Raw genomic sequence first — 27,437 nt, forward strand, 5'->3', positions numbered from 1 at the left:
CGAGTATCTCTTTCCCTCTTCCTCCACACCACCCCAGGTCCAACTTCTCTCCCTTCAGACCATTGCCCACCATCTCTCTTTCTATCCTCTGTTTCTGGCCCCATAAGCTCTCCACCCACGCCCAGTCTGGCGCTTCTTTTAATACCCTACTCCCCCCAAAAAAAGTCCAGGAGGCTTCCTCGGCCCAGCATGTTCTCCCCCTTCTCTCTGCGCCCATGCATCTCTACCTCACTCCTCTCCCATCATGTCCAACAATTCTATCTGTCTTCGTCCCCTGAGCAGCAGAGTGGCTAAGGATGGTGGGGGATAGAGTACAGAGAAGCGCAGCAGTACCAATCATTGGGGGGAGGAGGAGAGGGAGAATGCACAGGACAGCATAAGAACATAAGATTTGCCGCTGCTGGGTCAGACCCAGTGGTCCATCATGCCCAGGAGTCCGCTCATGCCGGCGGCCTTAGGTCAAAGACCAGTGCCCTATTTGAGTCTAGCCTTATCTGCATATGTTCTGGTCCAGCAGGAACTTATCTAATCTTTTCTTGAATCCCTGAAGGGTGATTTCCCCTATAACAGTCTCCGGAAGAGCGTTCCAGATTTCTACCACTCTCTGAGTGAAGAAAAACTTCCTTACGTTTGTACGGAATCTATCCCCTTTTAACTTTATAGAGTGCCCTCTTGTTCTCTCCACCTTGGAGAGGGTGAACAATCTCTCTTTCTCTACCAAGTCAATTCCCTTCACTATCTTGAATGTTTCGATCATGTCCCCTCAGTCTCCTCTTTTCAAGGGAGAAGAGGCTCAGTTTCTCTAGCCTCTCATTGTACAGCAACTCCTCCAGTCCCTTAACCATTTTTGTTGCTCTTCTCTGGACCCTTTCGAGTAGTACTATGTCCTTTTTCATGTACGGCGACCAGTGTTGGACGCAGTATTCCAGGTAGGGGCATACCATGGCCCAGTACAGCAGCATGATAACCTTCTACGATCTGTTTGTGATCCCCTTCTTAATCATTCCGAGCATTCTATTTGTCCTATTCACCACCGCTGCGCATTGCGCGGATGGTTTCATTGACTTGTCTACAAGTACTCCCAAGTCTCTTTCCTGGGGGCTCTTTCCGAATATAGCACTGGACATCCTGTATTCATGCATATGATTTTTGTTACCGACATGCATCACCTTGCACTTATCCACGTTGAACCTCATTTGCTATTTCGCAGCCCAGTCATTGGGGAGAGGAGAGTAGCTCCGCTCTTCAGGGGGCATGCAGGAGCGCAGCGCCAGTCATCAGGGAGTGGTGGGAGTGCAGGGAAGCAGCACCCATTATTAAAAAGAGTACAAAAGCTCAGCTATCTGATGGACTCAAATATAAAACGAGACCCCCTTTTTTGGGCCCAAAAACATCAGTTTATATTCAAATATATACGGCAAACATGTGTATGTAACACCAGAATGGAGGATTATTCAAAGCATTAAACTGCAACCCTGAAAACTTTGGAAGAATGATTGAGAAGCGTTCAGAAGTACAAGAAGAAATTTTGTTGCAACATTACAACGCAATTGTGAAGATGGATCTCAGTCTTACCCATCCACCATTGAAGGAATACCTTTAGAGCATCTGTTCAACTCGAAGAAATGGAAAGGACAATTAGCAACTGATTGAAAAGACAAGACATGTTCTTTTTATGACAACGTTCAAAAACTAGTACATCATTGGCAGAAATGTGCAGTGAATGGTGGCAACTATGTAGAAAAGCAAATAAATTCAAAGCATAATTTTATTCACACTATTTTCATTTAAGCAAAAATTATGGAGGTGGAGGCATTATGTTTCATATAATCTTTGAAGAAATCACTAGACCAATTCAATATCTAACAAAAAGCACTTTAGTATATATTATACAAAGATTTATAAATTTAGAAACATACCTAGTATTATAGTCGATTATTTCATTAGCAGGCTTTACAAAAGTATCATACACAATTTGTAGACTGGAATCAACCACTGTCACTCTAGTAAGCTCCAGACCTTGAGTTGTGTAGCACTAAATAATTAAAAAAAAGAAAACCAACAACCCACACACAATAGATTAGAATTTCTTTTAAAGTACCATTCAATAACAAAAGATTCTATGTATGAGGGATGTTCAATAATTTATCTAACTGAGTATGAAAGAAAATAGCAAGCGTATTGAAACAAGTACCGTATATACTCGAATATAAGTCAACTCAAGACCCCCCCATTTTCCACCCAAAAAGGAGGAAAAATGGTAGACTCGAATGCAAGTCGGATGGCTTAATATTCAAGTGCCCTGCCCTGTCAGGCTCTGCACCAGCCTCCTCCCTGCCAGGCTCTGCACCCAGCCCCCTTCCTGCCTGGCACTACACCCAACCCTCTTCCCTCCCTCCCATGCTCTGCACTCAGCCCTCTTCCTTCCCAACCCCTGTCAGGCTCTGCACCCAGCCCCTTTCCTTCCTTTCCTCCCTTGTCAGGCTCTGCACTCTTTGGCGCTGTTGCTTGGCACTGAGTGGCTTCCTGACTGGCTCCCGCAAATTCTTGCCAAAGGGCGCTCCTGCTCTGTGTTGCTCAGCGGCTGAAGAAATCTGATCTCGCGGCAGCTATCACCGACTGGGTTAGAAGCGGGGTAGGAGCACGGAACGCTCGCTCCTACCCGCTGCACCTCTGGACCACCAGGGATTGACAGAGCAGGTACGAGGACAGAGCAGAGAGGGGGGACAGGATACAGAACCTGGCAGTGGCCTGCAATAATTCTGGGAGGGGGGCGGTGGCCCGATTACAAATCAGGACTCCCATTTTTGGGCCAAAAAATATATACGGTATGTGCATGTTATGACACGTCTCAAGGTTACTTATGCACAGTTACGTTTTAGTGCAAATCTAACATTCCAAGGATGTCAGAAGAGTCCTCGTGTGAATCAATTAAGAAACTGCTAGATTTGGAGCACCGTTCAGTGATAAAATTTCTCACAAAAAGGGAAAAAGCCAAAGGAGATCCATGAAAATATGACTGCAATTTATGGTGAGTCTACCCCATCATTCTACAAAGTAAAATTTTGGAGCAAGCAGTTTAAGTGGGGTAGAGCAGTGTTTTCAACCTTTTTACACCTATGGACCGGCAGAAATAAAATAATTATTCTGTGGATTGGCATCGGTCCGTGGACCAGCGGTTGAAGAACTTAGCTGGGCTAAGTCATGGGCCAGACCCCGCCCATCTCTATCCAATCTCCACTCCAGACCCCGCCCCCATAATACTACTAATTGCACCTTGCACGTCCAGTGCCTCATCTGGAAACCTTCCCTCTGACGTTGCAACATCAGAGAGAAGGCTTCCGGTTCAGGCGCAGGATGCCCGTAGGAGCCACTGCCCATGGATTTGTGCACTGAATCAGTTAGGAAGAGGGAGCTGGCTCGAAGATAATGCCGCATCGATCGCACCGTGGACCGGCGGTTGAAGAGCACTGTTTTGGGCCTGATGCATGTGCTGGCCCTGTGGACCGGTAGGAAATTTCTGTGGACCGGCACTGATCCATGGACCGGTGGTTGAAGAACACTGGGGTAGAGAATCTATTGAAGAGGACCCTCACACTGAATGGCCTGTGGAAGCAACTTCCACAGAAATGTGCAAGAAAGTCAAGGATTTAATTTTGTCAGACAGACAAATTAAGGCTTCACGAATAGCTGAAGAAATGGGCATCTCAGCAGGTAGTTTAGAAAATAATTCATGAAAAGTTGGGAATGTTCAAGGTTAGTGCAAGATGGGTTCCAAGAATGCTGATGTCATGTCAGAAGGCCACGAGGCTCCAGTGTTGTCAGGAGAATTTGGAGATGGTCTGTGAAGACCAAGTGATTTTTTTTTTCATTGTTTGGTGACTGGAGATGAGATTTGGTTCTATAACAGAGATTCTGAGTCCAAAATCTGGTTCTCTCACAGAAATTCTGAGTCCACCCCAAAAAAGTTCAAGATACAAAAATCTGAAGGCAAAGTCATGGCAATTGTCTTCTGGGATGATGAAGGACTTTTGCTTCTGGAGTTCATGCCACACAAGATGACCATAACCGGGGAGAGTTATGCCAATACAATGATCGCTTTGTGGGAATCAAAGAGAAAAGACAAGGAAAACTCACAGCAGGCCTGCTGCTTCTTCACGACAATCACAGGCTACCATCCAAGAATGTGGGTTTCAGCAGCTGTACCATCTACCCTACAGTCCTGACCTGGCTCACTCAGATTATTTCCTGTTCTGAGTTTTGAAAGAAATCTATCCGTGGACAGCAGTTCTCAAGTGAAGACGACATTAAGAAAACTGTGACATCCTGGTTTGAAGGTCAAACAGAAGAATTCTTTTCAAAGGGGTTAAAGTCTTTGCAGGAAAAGTGGATGAAGTGTATGGAGCTATCAGGGAAAAAATAAATTTTTTTTTGAAAACTTTTCTTTCTTACTGAGGTAGATAAATTATTTAACGCTCCCCTCTTACAGTCTGGGATAAGAAAAAAAAAAGGTGATCACAGTTCCTCTTGTTTTTGCTCAGTATGAGAATTATTTGGAAGCAGATTAAAGTTGTCAGTAAAACCAAGCAACTTGGCTTGTAGCAGGTGTTCTGTGGATAGCAGGATATAAATCTTCACATCTGGATAATGGTTATCCAACAAAGCACAACTGGTAAAAATGCTTTCATAGCTCAGAAAACAACTTTCTTTTTATTCCCACATCCCTTTAATTGATCAATGAAAGCCTGGTACCCCCTTCTAAACCATGTGTCCACTAATGACCCTGATTAACATATGTTGTTAGCCAGCAACAGTGCTAACTGATAATGTCACAGTAATACACCATTACACACAACATTACAATGCTACATGAACTCTGCATTATATGTTGAACAAAACAACTTAAAAAAAATGAAATGTAATAGGAAACATTTGGTTCATAAGAACTGCACAATTCAGTAAATTGAGTCATTACAGCCTTTGTCATGAAAACATAGGGGGAGTGTGTGGCACAGTGGTTAGAGCTATAGCCTCAGCACCCCGGGGTTGTGGGTTCTGGAGAATGAAACAGGGATAAAATTTTCCCCATTTCAGCGGGAACTCATTTTCCTGCCCTGTCGAGTTATTTTCCTTTCCCTGCCCATTCCTGCAAGCTCTGTCCTCATCTGCACAAGCCTCAAACATTTTAAAATCCTAAGTATTCACGGCTTATGTGGTTAAGGCAGAGCTTACAGGATTGGGGCAGGGAAAGCTACAAAACTCACAGGGACTGGACGAAAAAATTGCAGCCTGGTACACTGGCCAGAAAACCATCCAAGTTTCAAGTTTATTAAAAAAAATATTTATACCCTCTAATCAGACTTCTAGGCGGTGTACATCAATCAAAGCCTTAACATAAAAGTAGCTATCCCTTACACGGCAGCTTACTAAGCGTGGCTTTTGAGGAAGAATTCCCAAACCATTGTCTAGTTCAGAGAATGCTCCATGCGGAGACGGAGTAAAGCGAAAGCTGGCTCACAACTTGGAAAAGGACATACAGGGCATCAGTTACATAACGTATTCCAAAGATTAAAAAGGAGAGATTCTTATCCCCAACGGTGTTAGGATCGTGACGGCAAGCTGGAGTGACAGGCCTTGGCGACGAAGGAGGCCACTGTGGCTGCCTTCAAACCCCAAGCTGTGGAGTCCAAAAGAAGGCGTTTTAGTACAAAATCAAGTCTGCAGTCCTAGGTGTCGGTGAACACCACACCACTGCCACTGAAGAAACATGTGCAGTAGGGAACTTGTGCCCCCTCCCCAGTGAATCCACCTTTGGCAGAACAAAGCACTGATTAAAAGTGTCAGTCAAAGCCTTGGCCTCCTGTAGGACCCCTTTGGGCATGTCCCAGTGATCCATGTGTCTGAGCGATGTCTGGATGAAACGTAAAACAGAAAAAGATTGTGGTTTTGCGCTACTCCCAAGGAAGCAATGCAAGGCCGAGGTCACATGAGTGTCTAATTTCATCTCCTGCTGGGACTTTGGTATCATTCCCTCAATGGCAACTGTTGAAAACAGCCTGTGCACAGTGGTATCTTCTCTAAAATCCTGATTCCCCCCCTCCACCCAAGATCTGGGTCCCGCAGCCCTGAGGCTGCTGTATCTTCACCCGTGGAAAATAAACACAAGCAGAAAAACCTAGCTCCTACTGTCTTACTTGTAGGAAGACAACTGGAAGTTACAGAGCAATTCTGAGGTAAGAGTGGAGAATCAAAACTATGCACATGAGGCTTCCTACAAGAGATCTCGTGAGATGGGATTGACTACTCACTTGTTCAGAACAAGTAGGATTGTATAAAAATTACCATTAATCAATGATCCAGATCTAAAGAGACAAAGCAAGCTTTGATACCATCATACTGAATATTATCTTCCCTTAAAAACAGAAATAATGCACCAAGAAAAATGCATGTATTTTCCATATTTTAAAATCTTGGAACTTGTTTTGCTAAAGATGCATGATCCCGTATTATCTGTGCATTCTTTCGAATCGCTATATCATGCTGTGATTGGACAATTTTTGTGTGAAAAAGGAATACTAAAGCAAAAAGCAGAATTGTGGAAGATGCAATTATATACTGAAAGTCTATTAAAATAAAATCTCTCTTTAAGTGGCAGCATGTAAATAATCTAGAATAAAAAATCATACCATTTCACAATCCACTGCAAATACCCCCGGATTACCATCAGAAGGCAGCTGTTTCATAAATGTCTTCATAAAGCCATCCAAGTTTTCCTTCTGCCCATCATGAACATGGAGCTATATAAGATGGAAAAAAAGGTGAAATTTATTTATCAGTTAATTTCCTTTCCCTGAATCCAGCAAAACTAGTCTAGACAAATGAGTTATGTTCCAGCTGAAGGATGTAGAGGGCTGAAAATTTTCTGTGACATCATTAGGGTCACTGGAGTGGGCAGACTTGATGGGCTTTGGCCCTTTTCTGCCGTCATTTTTCTATGTTTCTATGTTTCTAGTTTAAAAGGTTGGTTCTACTGGCCACTGCCATAGCAGTTCAACAAAATCAAACTTGCAAATTTACACACTCCATGGGGAAACTCTGAAGAAGCTCTCAACCACCCCTACTTCAATAACTAATTACCCTTCTAAAGTCAAAGAAGAGATCTAGTGAAATTCAGGAATCTTTTCCCCAACCTAGGCCAGGTCCTGTACTGGTCTAGCATGAGTCAAGGAAAGGAAATTAACAGGTATGAATAAATTTCATCTTCTTTATCCTGCTAGATCAGTCCAGAATAGGCTATACAAAAGCAGTACCTTTTAGGGTGGAGAAGTTGAGGCCCTTTGAATGACTGTCAGAGGACACTAAACCCCTAGCTAGATCAATAATCTTAGAATGCTTCATGAAGGAATGTTGTATTAATCAGGTCACTACTTTTCCCAAGAGAATTATTAATACCTGGACCACAGCCTGAGAAGTTGCTTCTGCCTGAGTGGAGTGGAAGTTCAGAACCTAGCGTACAAAGCCTCCCCCCTACACACCTTTTTTTTTTTAAGGATATAGGCTGTCTTGTTGGCCATCTTGGGATTCTGAAACCACAGCCCTTACATGCAGACCCTGAGAAAGCACAAAGGGTCAGATTCTGTAATTGGCACCTATCTTTTGTCAATCACTCTTATGTGCCCATTACAGAAATGCACTTAGTGGAGCCTTAAAACTTGGGTATGTAGGGGTGTTTCCGTATTTGCACCTGAAGGTTAGGCCTCTCTGACATCATCAAGCCTGAACCATTGTCCGCAAGAAATCTTTCCAGCATGAATTTTGCAAGAGAGAGAGAAGAACACATCTTTGCTGTTTCTGTCTGATGCATTCTGGGTATGTACCAGAATGTTATTCTACTCAAGGACATCCATCTGTGTCTTCATAATTGGACTGTGTGATTCTTGGGGGAGTTATACTCCTATCCTGTTCTTATATGTCTAACGGCACCTGTGTCTACCAGTCTATATGACACCTTACACAGAAAGGCTATTCATCTAAGTTCTGTTTCTGGATTGGTCCGAGTAAGTCATCTGACGAGATCCAAGTGAAAGGGTGCTAATTACAGTTAGTCTGTGTTGGGGTGCGAGGAAGCTCACATCTTACCACAGGTCTCCTGCACGTAACCTTTTCTTCAATAAGTAAGACCTGAGAAGTTACCTCGTGTGACTCTCTGCCTAAGAGAATGTGAATCGGACTCTAAACAGCTCTGAATTGCAGCACTTCAAGGAACTTGTCTGCCAATGAATTATAGCCTTACCAGTGGTTGACGAACACGTGTGCCTGTAACAAAGGATTTCTTACATCTCCTGAAGCTAACAAGAAAGTTTTCCATTTCACCTAATTTTCGCCAGAGGCCAAATCAAAGGGTGAGAATACGGAACTTACTATCTTATCAGCTGGGTTAGATAAGTATATCCAATTGTGATATAGGACAAGGTTTGTAAAGCTACCTTGGTGATTACTGTAATCATTTGCTAATCAGGGATTATTATTATTATAAGGAATTGTTTAGTGTGTGTAACAATTAGTTTACTTAGTTATCTAACAAATGTATTGTGATAATTATGTACTGAGTTTCATTTATGTAATCAGATATTTTGTGAACAATATTTAGAGATTGCAGCTGGCTTGTGAATTATTTTTCTATTTTCATATTAAAAATATTTAGCATTAGCCTGGGTCTTGTGTCGTATAAATAGACCAAGAAAGCTGAACCTGGATCAGCGTTTATGGTTTTCCCTAGGCAAAACTAACAGACACGTAACTTGTTTATGTAACTGATTGGTATACCATAAATCTTGCTACAGGTACTTAAGTCCATTAGAGAATCACGCCTAGTGGTGCCAAGTCCTTCTCTGCCCCTAAACATGCCTACTTAGGAGATAGTCACCGCTACCTTTTGTAGAATCGCACCTAAGCAGATATGCACCTATTACCCAATTAATTTCTTTTTTCAGTTACGAGTTTGTTAAAGCTCATAATTGAAGCTAATTTACTTATTAAGTTAAGAATTTCCCCTAAAGAACCTAAGTGGCTTCCTAATAAGCACTGCAATAGCACTTGGCAAACATTTAGGATAAAAAGCTACAGAAAGGCATTTATGGTAGCTGCTGCTGCAAAGGCAGGAAAAATTATCACTCGATTCATATGGGTGGAAAAGTCAACATTAGCAAAAAGATGGAATAGTATGTGGAGCTTTCATTATTTGCAAATTTAAGTATGGCTTGCATCTCTGACCCTTGACGGGCCAAACATTGTTCCAGGAAAGTCTACTTCAAGAGCTGAAATACCAGTTCAATCAAGCACTACATGCAAAGGGAACAAAAATGTTCTATACCACACAAGATATGAACTACATCCAGGTCATTCTATAGGAAACTGCCTGCCTCCTGCTATAAGAATAAAACAAAGTTGCTCCCTGATATTTGAAGGAATTAATCAATTTTTGCTCTAGGGCAAAATATAGGATGTCAGGAAGAAATACAAGCCTGTTCATCAAAGAGTGCCACACTCTGTGCAGCTTCTCCCAAAGACATGCCATATTGGACATAAGCCAAGAACAAAAAGGCCTACGAGTCTTCTGCTGAGTAGCAAGTTTTGTAGAAAAGCAACTCTAGAACACAGGCATCACCTCTTCAGGACCAGGTCTTGAGCCAGAAAGGAACTGAATCCTCCCCGACCACTGGTCCCTTTAACAGTAGTTCACGTCCCTACAGGTAAGAAATACTTGGACCTGCTGTGAGCCAAACCAATGCCACATATCACAGAGGACACAGCCAGTCTAGAGTCAATAAGATCATTGGAATGGCTGCCTGGACACACACTGAAGACCCTGCCCATCAGTAGCCACTAGCTAGGGTGTCTAAGCCAGCCAAGCTGAGCTTTTTTTTTTCTGTGGGAGAAAGCTACAATCAATTTTGCTGTGACTCCAACCAGTCAGAAGAGGGAGCTCCCCAACTAACCATCAGGGTCTAAAACAACTCAGTTCTGGAGCTGCTACTGGAGCAATCGGAGATCGGGCAGGCTTCCCCGTAGCCACCTAAGCTACCCGGTGGAGAGTATATTAATCAGCTGTGAGCCGCGAGTAAGTAAGCTGCTACTGGAGCAGTAGGAGATCAGGCAGGCTTCCCCGCAGCCACCTAAGCTACCTGGTGGAGAGTATATTAATCAGCAGAGAGCTGTGGTACACGGCCCGCAGTCACGTGTCCGAAGCAGCGTGACCAAAGGGGCAGGACATGCCTCTTATGAGCCCCTTTGGAGCCATGAGGAGTAGAGTCCAAGGGATTAACATAGTGCTTCATCATGGGGAAGAGGAAAGCTAAAATTGTGCCATCTCAAGCTGACCTCAGGACCAATGGACAGACATCTTCAACCCCTATTTTCACCATTGATGGAAGACAAGGTAATCATGCCATCTCAAACTGTGTCTCCCTCCTCTTGGGAACTGTCACCTCCTCTTCAACCGATACTTAATTCCTCTGGAAGTTTAGTCGATTTCCATAAGATGGGGGAATCATCATATTCTCTCTTACAATTTCCTCATCTAACTGACATTATGGATTCATCTCAGGAAGGCGCTAAGTCCTTAGGAGTACATCTTTTGACTCCGGTTCAAATGGTACTAGCGACTAATAAGGAAGTCCTTCCTAAAGACAAAGTAATTACTTTGAACGATGTCTGGCTTGTGGTCAATAAGATTGAGTCCTCATTACAGGCTACTGTGTCTAATTTATGTCAATTCTCCTCAGATATAACTGTTAAAGTAAATTAGCAATTATCTCAGAAAAAGTCCTTTGAAAATAATGTAGAAAAATTGGAAGGTACAGTTAATACTTTACAGTAAACAGCTATGGCAAATATTAAGGATAGTACTTTACTTCATACACAGATGGAGAAAACAGAGAATCTAATGAGACAAAAGAATCCTAGATGCCTTAACTTTCCTATCTCACACTATTTGGCACCCTTGGAACTCCTAAGAATGTACCTGAAGGATATTTTACAATACCCTCAGGTGGATACTTTTGTACCGGATACCAATATTATATTCCTAGGAGTTCCAAAGAAATAAGGGAAAAAGGGGAAAATGATAGACTAGTGTCACCAGATAGTTTGAACATTTCTCAATTTTTGGAATCTTCTAAAGATTTGATAACTAAATGTGCTACTTTATTGGTAACTTTTAAATCGGAGATGGAAAAACAACAAATTCTTAAATTGTACTTTGTGAATAAGAGAGCACTGTTCTGTGGACAACAACTGAATATTTTCCTAGATGTGTCCAGACAGACGCAATTTAGAAGGCAATTCCTACAGCTTAGATCTAAAGTCTTAACTGTTGGAGCTGCATTCTTCCTAAAGTTTCCATGTAAGTGCCTTGTAACATATGGGATTGATAAATTTGTTTTTGCGGATCCATTACAGTTGGAGAATTTCTTGAAAGATAAACCTGTGCAGAAAGTTTCAGATACTAATTTGGTTGAAGATAAAAAGTCACATATTTAATTGAGGCCTAATTTGCCTGCCAGGAATACTCTATATCAGGGGTGTCCAACCTTTTGGCTTCCCTGGGCTGCATTAGCAGAAAAAAGTTTTTCTGGGGCCGCACAAACACTAACACTAGCCGATGAGCAAAAAAAAAGGTTGAGCAGGTCCCAAATTTGCAATCATTACATTACATTACATTAGGGAATTCTATTCCGCCTATACCTTGCAGTTCAAGGCGGATTACAAAAGAGCTAACTGGACATTTCCAGTGAAGTTACAACAGTTTTTTTTTTTGGGGGGGGTTTGGTTACAAGGGAGAAGAGGTACCTAGATTAATTCCGGAAAAACTTGCAAATTGGATATTAAATTGACTGTACAATCACTAATATAGAAGATGTACGTATCTAATAATAAACCTTCATTAAAGGGACACTATGGAAAGGAACCCAAAAAAGCAGTAATACTTACCCTGGCTGAGTGATCCTCCACTTGCTCCACTGACAGTGGGAGCAGCCACAGGCTTCCGCATCCCCACTCTGATGAGCAGGGATGCGCGCTCCTGGTTCTCCCATTCACTTCTATTATAGCTACGGTGAGCCTCTTCAGAGGTGAGCCTCATAAGAGCGGGGATGCTGAATCAGCTGTCAGGAGCACACGTGGAGGATCGTTTAATCAGGGTAAATATTACTGCTTTTTGGGCCTCCTGCTTTGAGCTTAAGCTCCCTCAAAATGAACATCTCCCCTGTTGTAGCTAGTAGGGATCCCCAAGCCTCACCAACTGACAGCCATCTCCTCCCCCTCCAACTTCCCAAGTTCTGCAGCTGGCAAGTTCTGCAGAGCTGCTGCCTTCCCTCCTCCCTGCCCCTCCCCTTTGGCTTTCATGCATGCATGAAAGCAGGGGCAGCTTGAGGATATTGCCATTGGCTGCAAAGCTTGGAGATTTTGAGTTGCCAGACTGAAGGAAGATCTCTTCAGTTGGCAGGGTTTGGAAATCCCCACTAGCTCAAGAAACTTTGGTGCCCATCCACTAATTTTGGGATCGTCCCTCCCCCAAATCAGCTGTACATGACTAAGCCACTGAATACAAAAATAATTGTGATGCACATATCCCAAAGCTAACATATTCCAGTTAATAAATTCAAAATAAAACCATTTTTTCTACCTTGTTGACTGGATGTTTTGTTATTCCATCAGCTTGGTCCCAGTTTCTCTTTCTGTTTTTTCTCTATCTTCAACTAATTCTCTTTCCAGTGTCTGCTGTCCATTTTTTTCTCCTCTTCTCTCATTCCATTTCCTTCTTATGCCTGTCTCCAATATATTGATTTTTCCTTTTCAGCTTTCTTAACTTTTTCTTTTTTGCCTCTGTCCACTCAAATCTTGCCTTCTTTCTCACCGTTCTTCTTTTTAAATGTTTAGCTTCCTCTTAATTCTCCATCTTCTCTCAGTTCCTAACTCTTCCATTTCCCATCTCACTCCTTTCCCAACCTCCTTCCTACTGTCTACTCTCCATTACCACATTTCTACCACTGTATTCACTGCTCTCTCACTCATCTTGTCATCTCCCTTTTGACCTCATCCACATGGCTCACCACTTTAAGAATCCCCCTCCATTTCTCCTCTGGTCAGGCTATAATTCCTTGTCCTTTTCCTTCCATCTCCTAGCATCTTCTTATCCCAGCTCTCTTCCCTCCTGCCATCCCTATGGGTCCATATATATATATATATATATATATATATATATATATATATATATATATATATATATATATGTTTTTCCAATACCACTTCCACATTCCAGGTACCTCCTTATTTGTTCAAACAACAAAAAAAAGTAAAGAAAACCCCCTTAGTAAAAAAGTCCAAAAACAGAAGGGTGAGCCGAAAAATTTCTAACATACAAGATTAAAAAACTAATAATAATAATAAAAGTACCAACTTTAAAAAGATCCAACACAGGACTGTGTTTTGGCAGAAGAACCGCCTGCTCTATGGGTCAAAATATATTCTGTGGAATGTGTTAACCAATTGTGACAATATCCAACATAAAACGGACAAAAAAAACCCAACTGTGGACAGTCAATCTGCTTTACTCCAGCGTAGAGAAGTCAGTTAGAAAATGTGGAAAACATTGGTCTATTTATTGCATTTTGTAATTGACCTCTATGCTGCAGATTTAACTGTCTACAGTTGTTTTTTGTCATCTGTTTTATGTTGGATACTGTTTCGATCGCATAACACATTCAACAGAATATATTTTGACTCCTGAAACAGACAGTTCTTCTACCAAAACACAGCCCCATGTCAAGTAGGTTTTTTTAGCTGATAATATTATTTTTAATCTTGTATATTAGAAATTTTTTGATCTACCTCCTTATTTATTAACATATGCCACTATTGTAGAATCAGACCTCACCTAGACTGTTGTCCCCTTCTGTGAAGGCAGGAAGAGGTAAAATGTTAGATAAGTAGCCTTCATCTTTGTTGTGTGTCCAAACAAGTATTCAGAATTGACAAGACTCCTTCACCTCCAAGCTGTTCCAAGAGAGAAAAAAAATTCTCCCCGTTTCAAAATGGGCTCCACCAGATGTCATGAACAGATGGACCCAGATCCCCAGCCTGTGGGAATGCGATGCCAGCACCTCAATGATCTTAGAGGCACCATGGGGTACAGTGGCAGGTCAAAGGGCATCATTTTGAACAGAAAATTCCTGTTGAGCACCCAGAACCAATGAAGGAATCCATGTGCTTCCTGGAACATGAAAGCAAAGAAGCTTCTGTCAGGACCAGCAAAGTCAAGCATTCTTCCAGCCTAAGGCTATCTCTGAACATGCAGCTCCAAAGAGGAGGCTTTTTCAAGTGGGCCCTAGAAGCTGCGTCATGCTACTCAATAACAGCTAAGCGCCTGTAAGCTACCAATGGAGACACCACCACCCTGAAGAAAATGCAGACCTAGTCTCAGGCCATCTACCAGAGGTAGATTGTCCTAAGAAAGACCCTTTTTTTCCCCTCATGTCTACCACCATCATGCACAAGACAGCCTGATCCTGTGATTTATAGGTGGAAAGACAGCTATTCCAGGAAGAATAATTGTCTCTCTGAAGAGCCATAAAGTTTCTTGAACTACTTACAATGACAACGTCCTGAAGGGCTAAACATCCCTACCCCTGGAGTGTAACTGCCTTCATCATGACTGTGATGAGAACATCCACTTTTGAAAGTCGAAAGATCTTGTGCAATATTTCAAGGAAGCAATTAAGGCATACTCAGCTGCTCATTTCCCCTTCAAAATGCTATTGTGAATTTTCCAAGCTAATCAACTGTCTGGTAAGCCTTGGGATGTTCGCAGACCCCCATCCTTGAGGTGCCCTATCTTTGTCTTTGGCTAAGTCACCACTTAGCTCTAAGTCTGAAGAGACTGATCAGATATCCCCCTCCTCAAAGGGAAGAGTCTTCCCCGCTTGAGATCTGCCTTCAAGCCCAAGACATTGAGGTGGTAGAGATGAAAACGGTGATATAATTTAAAAAAGCATGGGATGATCACAGAGGACCTCTAATTAGAAAATGAATGGTATAAAAACAAACTAAAGCCAGTAATGGGCAATCCTGCATGGTCTGTGTCCCATTTATGATGATTTAGTTTAGGATGAGCTAGGGAGGGCTTTGATAAAAGCTCCAGTGACAGGAAGGTTAGGATAGACTGGAGTGGGCTTCAATGGCAACTGCAGCAGTAGGAACCGAAAAACAGTACCGGGCAGACTTCTACGGCCCAGAAATATTAAAGAAAAGACAGTTTGACCAAGAATACATAATGAGTGTGACTAGTGGGCAGATAGGATGGACCGTTCAGGTCTTTATCTGCTGTCATTTACTATGCAGCATTGGAATTAGCCTCTCCCTAGAATATCCAGGGAGAAAAAGGGAGCGCATGGGGCCCAATCCTCCTCCAGGAACTCAAGCACCATGGTAACATGCCTGAAGAGGTCCCTGAAATTACTGTGAACATAAGGGACTAATTGCTTTCAGTATTTGGAGCCCTAAAATTCCCAGGGGCCCTTTCCAGAACTCTTAAAGAATTTGAAATGTCTACCACAAATAAGCAGAATATTGAGGGCTCCAAATTCTGTCTAGTGTTTCTCATTCTGGCCTGCAGCCATCATTAGGAGTTCAAAGGGAGCTGTGCATCTATGCAAAATCCTGGTACTTATTCTCCAGACTCTCCTGCAGCACTACTGTGCCTGCAATTCTCACCTTCACACCACTGACAATGCTGTAGTTGGAGGGTGGGGGGAGAACTCTTTCCCATCAGACCCTGTCCTGTACTTGTCCAAGGGTGCAGGATTGGAATTCTGTCTCTCTTGTCTGCTTTCACCCTGCACTCCCTGTGCTTTCACTTTTTAATGTAGCTTTACTTTCCTACCAAACTGCTAGATAAGTAAAATTAAAAGCATGGCTCACCAAAATATTAAAGTGTTTGCAGAAGTATGGGGAAGGGAGAATGATGCATCTCGTGCCCCCTTCTCAATGAAGTAGAGGCTCCACTACCAGACTCACCAAGCACCAGCCTATGAGCTGTGCTCAACCCTCTGGAGGAAGGCACTCCTCCCAGATCAATTGTGAATAAAGGCCATGGTCTGAATTCCAGGAGCAGCTAGCAAAGAGATAGCCTTGAATACTGCAGGTCCAGAGAGTCAGACCCAAACACTAGACATGCTGTACCAGCCCAACCTACATCCTATGCTGAAGGAAGAGAATACTGGAAAGTTCCAGACTGCACCACCCGTTCTACCAGCATTTTCCTGGAAGATATCAATTCTCTACCATCATTTGCTGGTAGGACGACACCACCCATTCATCTGCATTTGTTAGCAGGAGAAGGACAACCCCCCCTCCCTCTCTTACCCGAAGCAGTAGTGGCAGAAACTGTGACATAAACAGGCTGCTTCTGACCAGACCTGGCAGGGCCTTTCCTCTTCTGATGTGGCAAAGGTCATGCTGGGGCTGGCCAGAAGCAGCCTGCTTACAGCGCTATCTCTGCTCACTGGCTGCTACTACTGCTTCGGGTAAGGGAGAGAGGGAAGGGGGTTGTCAGGACCAGCTCTGCTGCTTCGGGTAAGGGAGGGAGGGGGGTTGTAAGGACTGGCTAATTCCAGTGTAGCATAGTAAAATGACAGCAGATAAAGACCTGAACGATCCATCCTGTCTGCCCAATAGTCACACACATCATATATTTTGGGCTAAACTGTCTTTTCTTTAATATTTCTGGGCAAACCACTAAAGAAATACACCCGGCACTGGAGGGAAGGAGGGGTGTTGTCAGAATCAGCTGTCATGGATGCTGGACCTATAAGTGTGTGTGGGGAGAGGAAGGGACATGGATACTGGTTCTGCAGGATGAAGGGCAGGGGAGATGGATAGATGCTTGACCCATAAGTGAGGGGAGAAGGGGGGAGAGAGAAAGTGACCCAGAAAGAAGGGAAGAACAGATGCTGGACCTACAAAGTTGGGGTGGGGGGGATGATAGAGTGAGTGAGGTGGGAAGGGAGACAACAATATTTTTACAGTAATTCAAGCAACCAGAAACGAGTTATCTGGCATACACCAATCCTCATGGATACCGGATAACAGTCTACTGTACTTGCTAAGTTCCACTATAAGATGTCTTCCCCTCCCCGTGAGATATGCAAGACTTGCACTCAGATGATATGAATGTAATATGAAACATGCAAACTAGCTCCTGATCCATTCTTGCCATTTTCAGGGCTCAGATTGTAAGTAAGTCTGCCCTGCATTGGTCCTACTTTCCAGCTACCGAGGTGCCATTAAAGCTAATTTCAGCTAATTCTGGCCCGTCTTGCTACATATGGGACACAGACTGTAGGTGGCCTTCCAGAACTGGCTTCACTTCCCCACTGTAGGAGCAGCTTGGAATTGAAAAAATGGGCTACAGAGTTGGATCCCAAATAATATCCGAAGGACAGTCTGACCAAAATGACTGTCAAATTGGGAGTCTTGTTCTAAACAGTAATAAGATGTCAATGTATGGACTGAAGACCATATTAAAGCTCTGCAATTTACCTTTATGGATACTGATCTCATATGGATTACCAACATAGCTCTGACAATGTTGAGGGTCATGTAAGTGGCTCATAGATGGCCCAGTTTAGACAAAAGTAAAAGAAAATATAGGCCACTAGCCAAATTGAAAGTCCATTTGCTGATGCAGTTCACATTCTGTTTGGGTTAAAAGAAACAAAAAGCTGGGTCTATGGGCTTTAGTATTCTCCAGATAGAAAGCTAAAGTTTTCTCCCAGTCCAAAGTGTACAGTGTGCTTTCACCTTTGTGGGTATAAAGCTTTGAAAAAAAATGTTGCCAGAACAATTAACTGGTTAAGATGGAACTCTGACACTATCTTAAGAACTTAGAATGTGCAAGCAAGACCACTCTTATTGTTGAAAATCTTTAAGGCTAGATCTCACTGACCCACCACCAAAAATAGGACCTTTTGGGTCAGTTATTTCAAGTGACATAACATGACATAATAACTAATTTCTAGACAGCATAGCCATGAGCTCAATGCGGTTAACAAAAGATTATGCTATGAGAAATATCTAATATAATCTTCTATTTGTGAGTCACACATACCTATACAGGCTCAAGGCGACAGATCAAAGAGGAAGGGGAAAGTGGTAGGGGAAGGGGACATGAAGAAGCAAGAGAAGGGACTTCGAAGAAATGCTATGAAGTACAGGGGGATCCAACTGGTCAAAAATTTAGAGAAAAGAAAGATTTTCAGTAATTTTCTAAAACGTTCGTAGGACGAGGATCTGAATAGTAGTACAGTGGAACTTTGATTTACGAGCATAATTCATTCCAGAAGCATGCTCGTAAACCAAAATACTGGGTACTCATATATCAAAGTGAGTTTCCCCATAGGAAATAATGGAAACTCGCTTGATACGTTCCCATCCCCCAACCCCCACCCCGAGGCCAGCGGCGCTGCTCCCCCACCCCCACGAACCGGCACCCCCCTGCCCGAACAACTTTAAACTTACCCCTCGTCTAGCACTGGCACGCAGCCCACAGGATGTGCTGGTGCCGTTTGAAGAACTTCCTGCCTCTGCCGGCGAGAGGTAGAATTAGAAGGCCTTGAGCATGCGCAGATGCATGCTCAAGGCCTGGCAGAGGCAGGAAGTTCTTCAAGCAGCACTGGCACGTCCTGTGGGCTGTGTGCCGGTTCCAGACGGGGGGTAAGTTTCAAGTTTTTCGGATGGGGGAGTGCCAGTTCGCGCGGGGTGGCCTTTGCAAGCCGGGGGGGGGGAGCGATTCCGGTTCTCGGGGGGGTGGGAGGGGGTGTTCGCAAATCGAGTCAACACTCGGTTTGCGAGACAAGTTTTGTGAGAATGTTTTGCTCGTCTTGCAAAACACTCGCAAACCGGGTTATTTGCAAACCGAGGTTTGACTGTAATTGGAAATCCTTATCATAGTAAGCTGCTTGGTAGGAGAGCAATGCCCATATTTCTTACTTTTATAGCCCTTGGCCGAAGAAAACGTAAATAAAGCATGAGATTGTCTACTATTTTCATGCGAAACTATGACAAACCTGTTGGCAAGATATAATGGAGCGACACCAAAGGCAATTTTTAATATAAGCATCCTAACCTAAAGATCACCCAAGCCTCCACCAGAAGCCAATGCAGCTCACGATAATAAGGTGTTAAGTGTCATATTTTCTCAGACCATATATCATGCTTACTGCCATATTCTGAACCAAGTTCAACCTGGCCAAATTTTTCTTAGTACTCATTAGATATAGCAGTTACTCACCTTAACAGGTGTTATCCAGGGACAGCAGGCAGATATTCTCAATATATGGGTGATGTCATCCATGGAGCTCCGATGCGGACAGCTTCACAAGCAGACTTGCTTGAAGAAGAAGAACTTTTAGAAAGTTTGCGACTGCCGCACCGCGCATGTGCAAGTGCCTGACCGTCCAAGGTGTCTGGGCCACCGAGGAGCTATGAGAATCATGGTTCGTGTTTGAGTTTGACGAGTGTCTTTAGAATTAGAGGGAATGGAGGAAACGCATACAGGAATTTGCAGATCCATTCCAGAAGAAATGCATCTACCTCCAGGCGTTGAGGAGAGTAGATCCTGGAGCAAAACTGAGGCAGCTTGCTGTTGTGGGGAGAAGCAAAGAGATCTATTTGAGGAGTTCCCCACTGAGAAAAAATGCGGTGGAGAGGGGAGGAATTGAGTGTCCATTCATGAGGTTGTAGAAAACAACTCAATTTGTCCTCCAGACAGTTTTTCTCTCCTTGAATGTAGACTGCTTTCAGGAAGACATTGTGAAGAATTGCCCAATTCCAAAATTTTTGAGCTTCCTGGCAAAGAGGGAGAGATCTTGTTCCTCCCTGCTTGTTAACATAGTACATGGCTACTTGATTGTCTATACGAATGAGGACTACTTGATCGTAAAGAAGACGTTGAAAAGCTTTGAGAGTGTTGAAAATCGTTCTGAGTTCCAACAGATTGATGTGGCTCCAACGATCTGTGCTGGACCAATGCCCATCGAGATGAACTCCCCAAGCGTAGGTCGAGGAATCTGTTGTGAGGACCTTCTGATGAAGGTGCGTTTGAAAAAGCAAACCTCTGGAAAGATTGGAGGAGAGCATCCACCAGTGGAGAGACTGTCTCAACGAAGGAGTCACTGTAATGTGCTGAGAGAGTGTATCGGAAGCCTGCACCCACTGAGAGGCCAAGGTCCACTGAGGAATTCTGAGGTGAAGTCTGGAAAAAGGAGTCATGTGAATCGTAGAGGCCATGTGACCTAGGAGAACCATCATGTGTCTTGCTGAGAGTGAAGTGAGGGATGACACTTTGAGGCAAAGGTGAATGAGAATATCCTGACGTTGTTACGGAAAGAATGCTCTGAGTTGCATAGTGTCCAGTACAGCTTCAATGAACTGTAGGTTTTGAGAGAGCTGTAGCTGGGATTTTGGAAAGTTTATTTCGAACCTCAAATGTTGGAGGAACCAAATAGTCTGTTGGGTCGCTACAATAACCCCCCTGAGATGTTGCATCTTTGATGAGCCAGTCGTCCATGTAGGGGAAGACCTGGAGACCATGGCTGCAGAGATCTGCTGCTACCACTACTAGGCACTTGGTGAAAACCCTGGAAGTTGATGCCAGGCCAAAAGGCAGCACTCTACAGAAAATGATGATTTCCCACCCAAAATCTGAGGAACTTGCGAGAGGCTGAATGAATAGGAATGTGAGTGTAAGCCTCTTTGAGATCCAGAGAGCATAACCAATCGCTGTGATCTAGAAGAGGATACAAGGATGCTAGAGACAGCATCCAAACTTTCTGACAAGAAATGTTGAGAGCTTTGAAATCCAGGATAGGTCATAGATCCCTCATCTTCTTCGGGACAAGGAAGCAATGGGAGTAAAACCTCTTGCTCTGCTGTTCCAGAGGCACCTCCTCGATGGCACGGAGATGAAGCAGAGATTGAGCTTCCTGAAGAAGAAGGGTGGTTTGGGATGGATTGGAAGGATACTCTCTTGGGGAAGATCTGGTGGATCTGAAGGAAGTGAAGAGAGTTACCTTCCCTGATTGAGGTCAAATGTAATGAATTCCCATCTTTGATAGAAATAATGGAGACGACCCCCTATGAGAAAAAGAGAGGACAGGGGCAGAACGATTGAGGTTATGCTCTGTGTTAGATGGTCAAAAAGACTGAAAGACCTTGGGTGCAGCAGGAGTCTGAGGTTTACGCTGCTGTTGCTATAGTTTCTTAGGAGGCGGCCTTGAATAAGGTGCTGCCTTCTGAGGATAATGCCTCTGGTAAGATGGAGGACGCCTATAACCTTTAGCGACGGAAGGCTTCGGCTTTGGACTGATGATGGAGGCAAACGACTTCTCATGCAACTCTGGCATGGGATATTGGCCAGTCGATCCTGTATATTCAGGTCCATATCTACGGTGCGGAGCCAAGCTAGACGGAGCATCACCACCGAGAAAGCAGTGACCCTGGAGAACATCTCAAAAGCGTCTTATGCAGCTTGGACCACATGCATGCGAAGTTGACCCAGAGTGAAATGCATATGCTGGAACTATGACAGGCGATGTTCTGAGAGGTACTTGAAGAAATTGGGCATAGCATTGACCCAATATTTGAGATATGATGTAAAGATAAAGCTGTAGTTTAAAATTCTATTTGTCATCATAGAATTTTGATACAGCCGACAGCCAAACTTGTCCATGGTTCTTCCCTCTCGGCCAGGTGGGACTGTGGCATAGATCTTGGCCGGATTGGTTCTTTTCAACGAAGACTCCACGAGAAGAGATTGATGGGATAGTTGAGACTTTTCAAATAACATAACATAGTAACAAAGTAGATGACGGCAGACAAAGACCCGAATGGTCCATCCAGTCTGCCCAACCTGATTTAATTTAAATTTTTTTAATTTTTTCTTCTTAGCTATTTCTGGGCAAGAATCCAAGCTTTACCTGGTACTGTGCTTGGGCTCCAACTGCCAAAATCTCCGTCAAAAACCTACTCCAGCCCATCTACACCCTCCCAGTCATTGAAGCCCTCTCCAGCCCATCCTTCCCCAAACGGCCATATACAGACCGTGCAAGTCTGCCCAGTACTGGCCTTAGTTCAATATTTAATATTATTTTCTGATTCTAGATCCTCTGTGTTCATCCCATGCTTCTTTGAACTCAGTCACCATTTTCCTCTCCACAACCTCTCTCAGGAGCACATTCCAGGCATCCACCACCCTCTCCATAAAGTAGAATTTCCTAACATTACTCTTAAATCTACCACTCCTCAACCTCAAATTATGTCCTCTGGTTTTACCATTTTCCTTTCTCTGGTAAAGATTTTGTTCTACGTTAATACCTTCAAGTATCTGAAAGTCTGAATCATATCTCCCCTGTCCCTCTTTTCCTCTAGGGTATACATATTCAGGGCTTCCAGTCTCTCCTCAACGTCTTCTGGTGCAAGCCTCCTATCATTTTCGTTGCCCTCCCCCGGGCCGCTTCAAGTCTTCTTATGTCCTTCGCCAGATACGGTCTCCAAAACTAAACACAATACTCCAAGTGGGGCCTCACCAATGACCTGTACAGGGGCATCAACACCTTCTTCCTTCTACTGGCTACACCTCTATTTATACTCAGCATTCTTCTGGCAGCAGCCACCGCCTTGTCACACTGTTTTTTCGCTTTTAGATCTTCGGACACTATCACCCCAAGGTCCCTCTCCCCGTCCGTGCATATCAGCTTCTTACCTCCCAGCATATGCGGTTCCTTCCGATTATTAATCCCCAAATGCATTACTCTGCATTTCTTTGCATTGAATTTTAGTTACCAGGCATTAGACCGTTCCTCTAACTTTTGCAGATCCTTTTTCATATTTTCTACTCCCTCTTCGGTGTCTACTCTGTTACAAATCTTGGTATCATCTGCAAAAAGGCACACTTTTCCTTCTAACCCTTCAGCAATGTCACTCAAACATATTGAACAGGATCAGCCCCAGCACCGAACCCTGAGGGACTCCCTTTCCTTATCAAGATTCCAATTTTGCTGGCACAGCAGGAACGAAATATGGTGTATCAAGATTTCTTTTGAAAGTTTGAGTGAGAATGCCATTCATGGGTAATTTTAATGAATCCCTAGGAGGATTAGGTATACCTAGTTCTTCCAAATACTCCTTAGAGTATTTTGAATCAGACTCCAAAGTGATGTTAAGATCTTTACTCATTTGGCAAAGAAATTTGGTAAAGGACATCGAAGAAGAAGAGGGATGGCCCTGTTGAAGCAAAGTTGAACAAGAGCCCCTCGAAGTATCTCTCATAGCCAAGAAAGAAGGTGGAGCCTTTCTGGAATATTGATACCTGAGGTCTGAATCCATAGGAGTGAGCCAGAGAGGCGGAACATTTCCATTTGGAAGAACCAGCTGGTGAAGAAAACCTCACAGGAGAAGAACGCGACTGACGAGAATGCTGTGGTTCTGCAGTTGATTTCCTCGACAAGGAAGCTGGTTGCCTCGAGGAGTCTCGATGCCTCGAGAGACGAGTTCTGTCTCGAGAAGAAGACCTGGGCCTCGATGAATGTCTCGAAAGATAGTGTGGAGATGAACTGTGCCTCGGAGAACGAGGTGGTGAACTTGAATCCAGCCTCGATGAAGAATGTTGAGGAGTCCTCGCCCTGTGCCTCGAAGAAGGCAATGCCTTAGGCGTAGAGGTAGGGCTGGAAGTTGGAGATCGAAGTCAAGACACAGATAAGGATGTGCAGATGTATCTTGAGGCACTCGCAAAGACTCAACTCCTTGCACAGAGTGTGTAGATTGATCTCAAGGCACTCTCAAGGACTCGACTCCTTGTATTACCGCTGAGTGCTCAGGCTGGACTGCAGGAAGCAGGGTCAAGGCAGGAGTTAATTTGGCAAGCATGTTACCAAACTCCTGATGCAGAATAACTTCCAACATCTCTGCAAAGCCGGCACGAGACCACTTGATCTGGTACTATTGGTGTGGCTATGGACTCCAAGGAAGATGACCTCGAGGAAGAGTGTTGCCTCGATTTTGAGACACGTTTCCTGGATAACCTCAGACTCACCAGTTCTAAGGGTGGCATGTCCGTAGGGGTTGGCTTTGCTATCTTACCTGATAGAGACACTGAGGATAACACTGCCTCAGGGGAAGATTTAGCTGATTTTCCCCGAAGACAAAGATTTCCCCATCAAGGAAGGTTTGATCGAGATCGAGGTTGAAGATTTTGGCCCTGTAGAAAAACTTTGCTGGAGTCGGTTGGGCCCGGAATCGGGGTCAAGGCCTTAGGTAAAGAGAGCACGTACCGCATAAATGCTCAAACAACGGCAAATCTTCACAAATTTGGCATGAATCCAAGCTAGGAGACCCTCAGGACCCCATTCCAGCAGTTTTCCTGGCAACTAAAATTCAATGCGAAGAACTGCAGAGTGATGCATTTGGGGAGCAGAAATCCAAGGGAACCATAGGAGCTGGGAGGTGAGAAGCTGATAAGCACAGATGGAGAGATGGACCTTGTGGTGATTGTGTCTGAGGATCTAAAGGCATCTAAACAGTGTGATAAGGTAGTGGCTGTAGCCAGGATGCTAGGCTGTATAGAAAGAGGAATAACCAGCAGAAGAAGGGAGGTGTTGGTGCCCCTGTATAGATCTTTGGTGAGGCCACACTTGGAGTATTGTGTTCAGTTTTGGAGAACGTATCTGATGAAGGATATACAAAGACTTGAAGCAGTCCAGGAAGGCGACAAAAATGGTAAGGGGTTTGAACCAAAAGAAGTATGAGAAGAGACTGGAAGACTTAAATACGTATACTTGGAGGAGAGGAGGGACAGATGTTTAAATACTTGAAAGGTATTAATGTAGAACCAAATCTTTTCCAGAGAAGAGAAAATGGTAACTAGAGGGCATAATTTGAGGTTGTGGGGAGGAAGACTCAGGAGCAATGTTCAGAAATTATTTTTCATGCAGAGGGTGGTAGATGGCTGGAGGTAGTGGAGAGGAAAACGGTGATGGAATTCAAAAAAGTGTGGGATAAACATAGAGGATCTCTAATTAGAAAACAAAGAATGTAAATTAAAGAGCTAAGGCTGGTACTGGACAGACTTGCACAAAAAACTACACTGGTTGCCTGTGGAAGCAAGGGTCATTTTTAAGTTTGCTTGCCTTTGCTTCAAAACCATGACCGGTTCATCCCCAACCTATCTGTCTCACCAATTCGAATTCCCAGGCACAACTAATACACGCAGTACCTATTTGTTCGCTTTTCCATCCCTAAAGGGCTGCACTTACAAGAGATACCTCGACAGAACACTATCATTCCAAGCAGGCAAATGGAACAAATGTTTAATCAACTTCATCTCAAACGCACTTTCGTACCAAACATTTAGGAAGTCAATAAAAACTTATCTCTTTGACAAATTTCTGACCCCACTTCAACCTGATGTACCTCAACCTGATGTACTTCCAAAATACTTCCAAAGAAGCCTGACTAAACTTAACATGCCAAAGTAATTTTGAAAGTTCTCTGTAATGTCGCTGTCTGTATACAGTCTTTTCTCTTGTAAACCACTTAGAACTGTTTGTGGTATGGCGGTATATAAAAATAAAGTTATTATTATTGTCTGTGGCTCATATGTGATGATTTGGTGTAGGACTGAGCTGGGGAGGGCATCAATGGGAATTCCATTGGAACATGAGGATGTTAATGGCCAGACTTTATGGTAGATATCTTGCAAACAGGATTTCAAAGAAGAGACAAGTTAAGTTAATCATGTATTTTAATGGGTATAACTAATAGGCAGACTGGATGTACTATTCAGGTCTTTATCTTCCGTCATTAGCTATGTTACTATGAATCTCCAAGGTTACAGAATGCTTTGTTACGCAGGAGTTCACACACAGATTGCTCTTTGATGTTCATTTTTCCACAGGCTATGGTATTATTTTTACAGTTTTCTTTGTTTGCGGTTTTATTTGATCCCTTATCGCCCTGTGATCTCTGATGAAGGCGTGTTAACCGAAACACGGACCGTGTCGGGTCCCTAGGTTTGTTTTTAAGGTGGTATTATTAACCACACTCAATTATTTGTTATAAATAAATTCAGCCTGCATCATTGTACGTGTTTCTGCAGTTTTCCTTGTTTTTGTTTCACGTTCTTCACTGCAGACTTTGTTGGTTTTTCCCTTTGTTTGTTACAGAATGCTTTTACAGAAAAAATATAAACCTGCTAGTTAGTAGCTAGGCCAAGGTTAACTAATGAAAACTACCAGTTGGTGGTCTTGTTTAATAGTTTATTGCAGGTCATGGGCTATCCTGTTCCATGACATGAGAAAGAATCAGAGTGCTACCTGAATAAGGGACAGGCTTAACAGCTTGTGCCTATTTTGCTGCTAAATGGACATAAAAATACACTGCACAACAAAGTTTTTGCTTCCTGAACACTGCTGGGTGTTTCTTATAGAATTTTGGGTGCTGATCATGAATATTACATCAAAAATTACCCATCACGTACCATTTCAGAGAAATCTTCAATTTTGTCGTGATTTTTTCTTATATTTGGATGCAAACAATTTTTTTCTCCCATAAGTGTCTTATCAACAACGGTTTGTGCCGCCTGGGTATGTCCATGCATAAAATCTAGCCAGGTTGGAAGCTGTTTTATGGAAGATGACATCCTGGGCATGTCTGGGCAGGTCTGAACGAGCTTGCGCTGTCTCACCATGCTATAATGGTGGCTTCCATACACCGATCCTGCTCATTTGGTTAATATAGATAGTCCGTGTGTGTATATAGTATCAGTATAGTAAAGTATAGTAGTATAGTAGCTGTAGCAATATAACAGTAAGTAAGCTTGATGCTATAGACGTTTTGGTGTCGGGCAATATGTCTCGTCGGTGTCGTAACAGCCGAGACACATTCTGCTATATCTGTGGGGAATATACACTTACGCCTCAGAGACGTTCGATGACTGCCCTTGTAAAGAAAGCCTATCATCTGTATTTTGGCTGCAAAATAGGTGATCAAGACAAGCAATGGGCGCCTCACATTTGCTGTGCGACATGTGCTGTTAGTCTGAGAGCCTGGCTCAGAGGTACTCGAAAGACGATGCCATTTGCTGTTCCGATGATATGGCGAGAACAGAAAGACCATGTGACGGACTGTTATTTCTGTTTGACTAATGTGTCTGGTTTCTCTGCCAAAAACAAGAAGTCAATTGAATATCCTAATCTGCCTTCAGCAATGAGACCCATGCCACATGATGACAGTCTTCCAGTTCCGAAACCACCAGAGGATTGGACCTTAGACGAACCAGATGAAGAAACTGCAGTGCAGGGTTCTAACAGTGACATTGACCCGGA

At 43.4% G+C, this 27,437-nt stretch overlaps 1 protein-coding gene across 3 annotated transcripts in view; it reads right to left on the minus strand.

Annotated features, from left to right (window-relative positions):
* LOC117347916 (RNA exonuclease 1 homolog) overlaps positions 1–27,437 on the minus strand; it is a 189,737-nt gene that overhangs the window by 57,004 nt on the left and 105,296 nt on the right. For 2 of the 3 annotated variants that reach the window (XM_033919436.1, XM_033919437.1), the window contains exons 12-13: positions 6,687–6,797; positions 1,920–2,035 (exon numbers count right to left, since the gene is read on the minus strand). In XM_033919436.1, coding sequence (XP_033775327.1) covers positions 1,920–2,035; positions 6,687–6,797 — 227 coding nt within the window. The remainder of the gene's footprint in view (positions 1–1,919; positions 2,036–6,686; positions 6,798–27,437) is intronic. The other variant, XM_033919439.1, reaches the window with a different exon arrangement.

The sequence above is a fragment of the Geotrypetes seraphini genome, chromosome 1 (assembly GCF_902459505.1).
Source record: "Geotrypetes seraphini chromosome 1, aGeoSer1.1, whole genome shotgun sequence".
Lineage (NCBI taxonomy): Eukaryota > Metazoa > Chordata > Amphibia > Gymnophiona > Dermophiidae > Geotrypetes > Geotrypetes seraphini.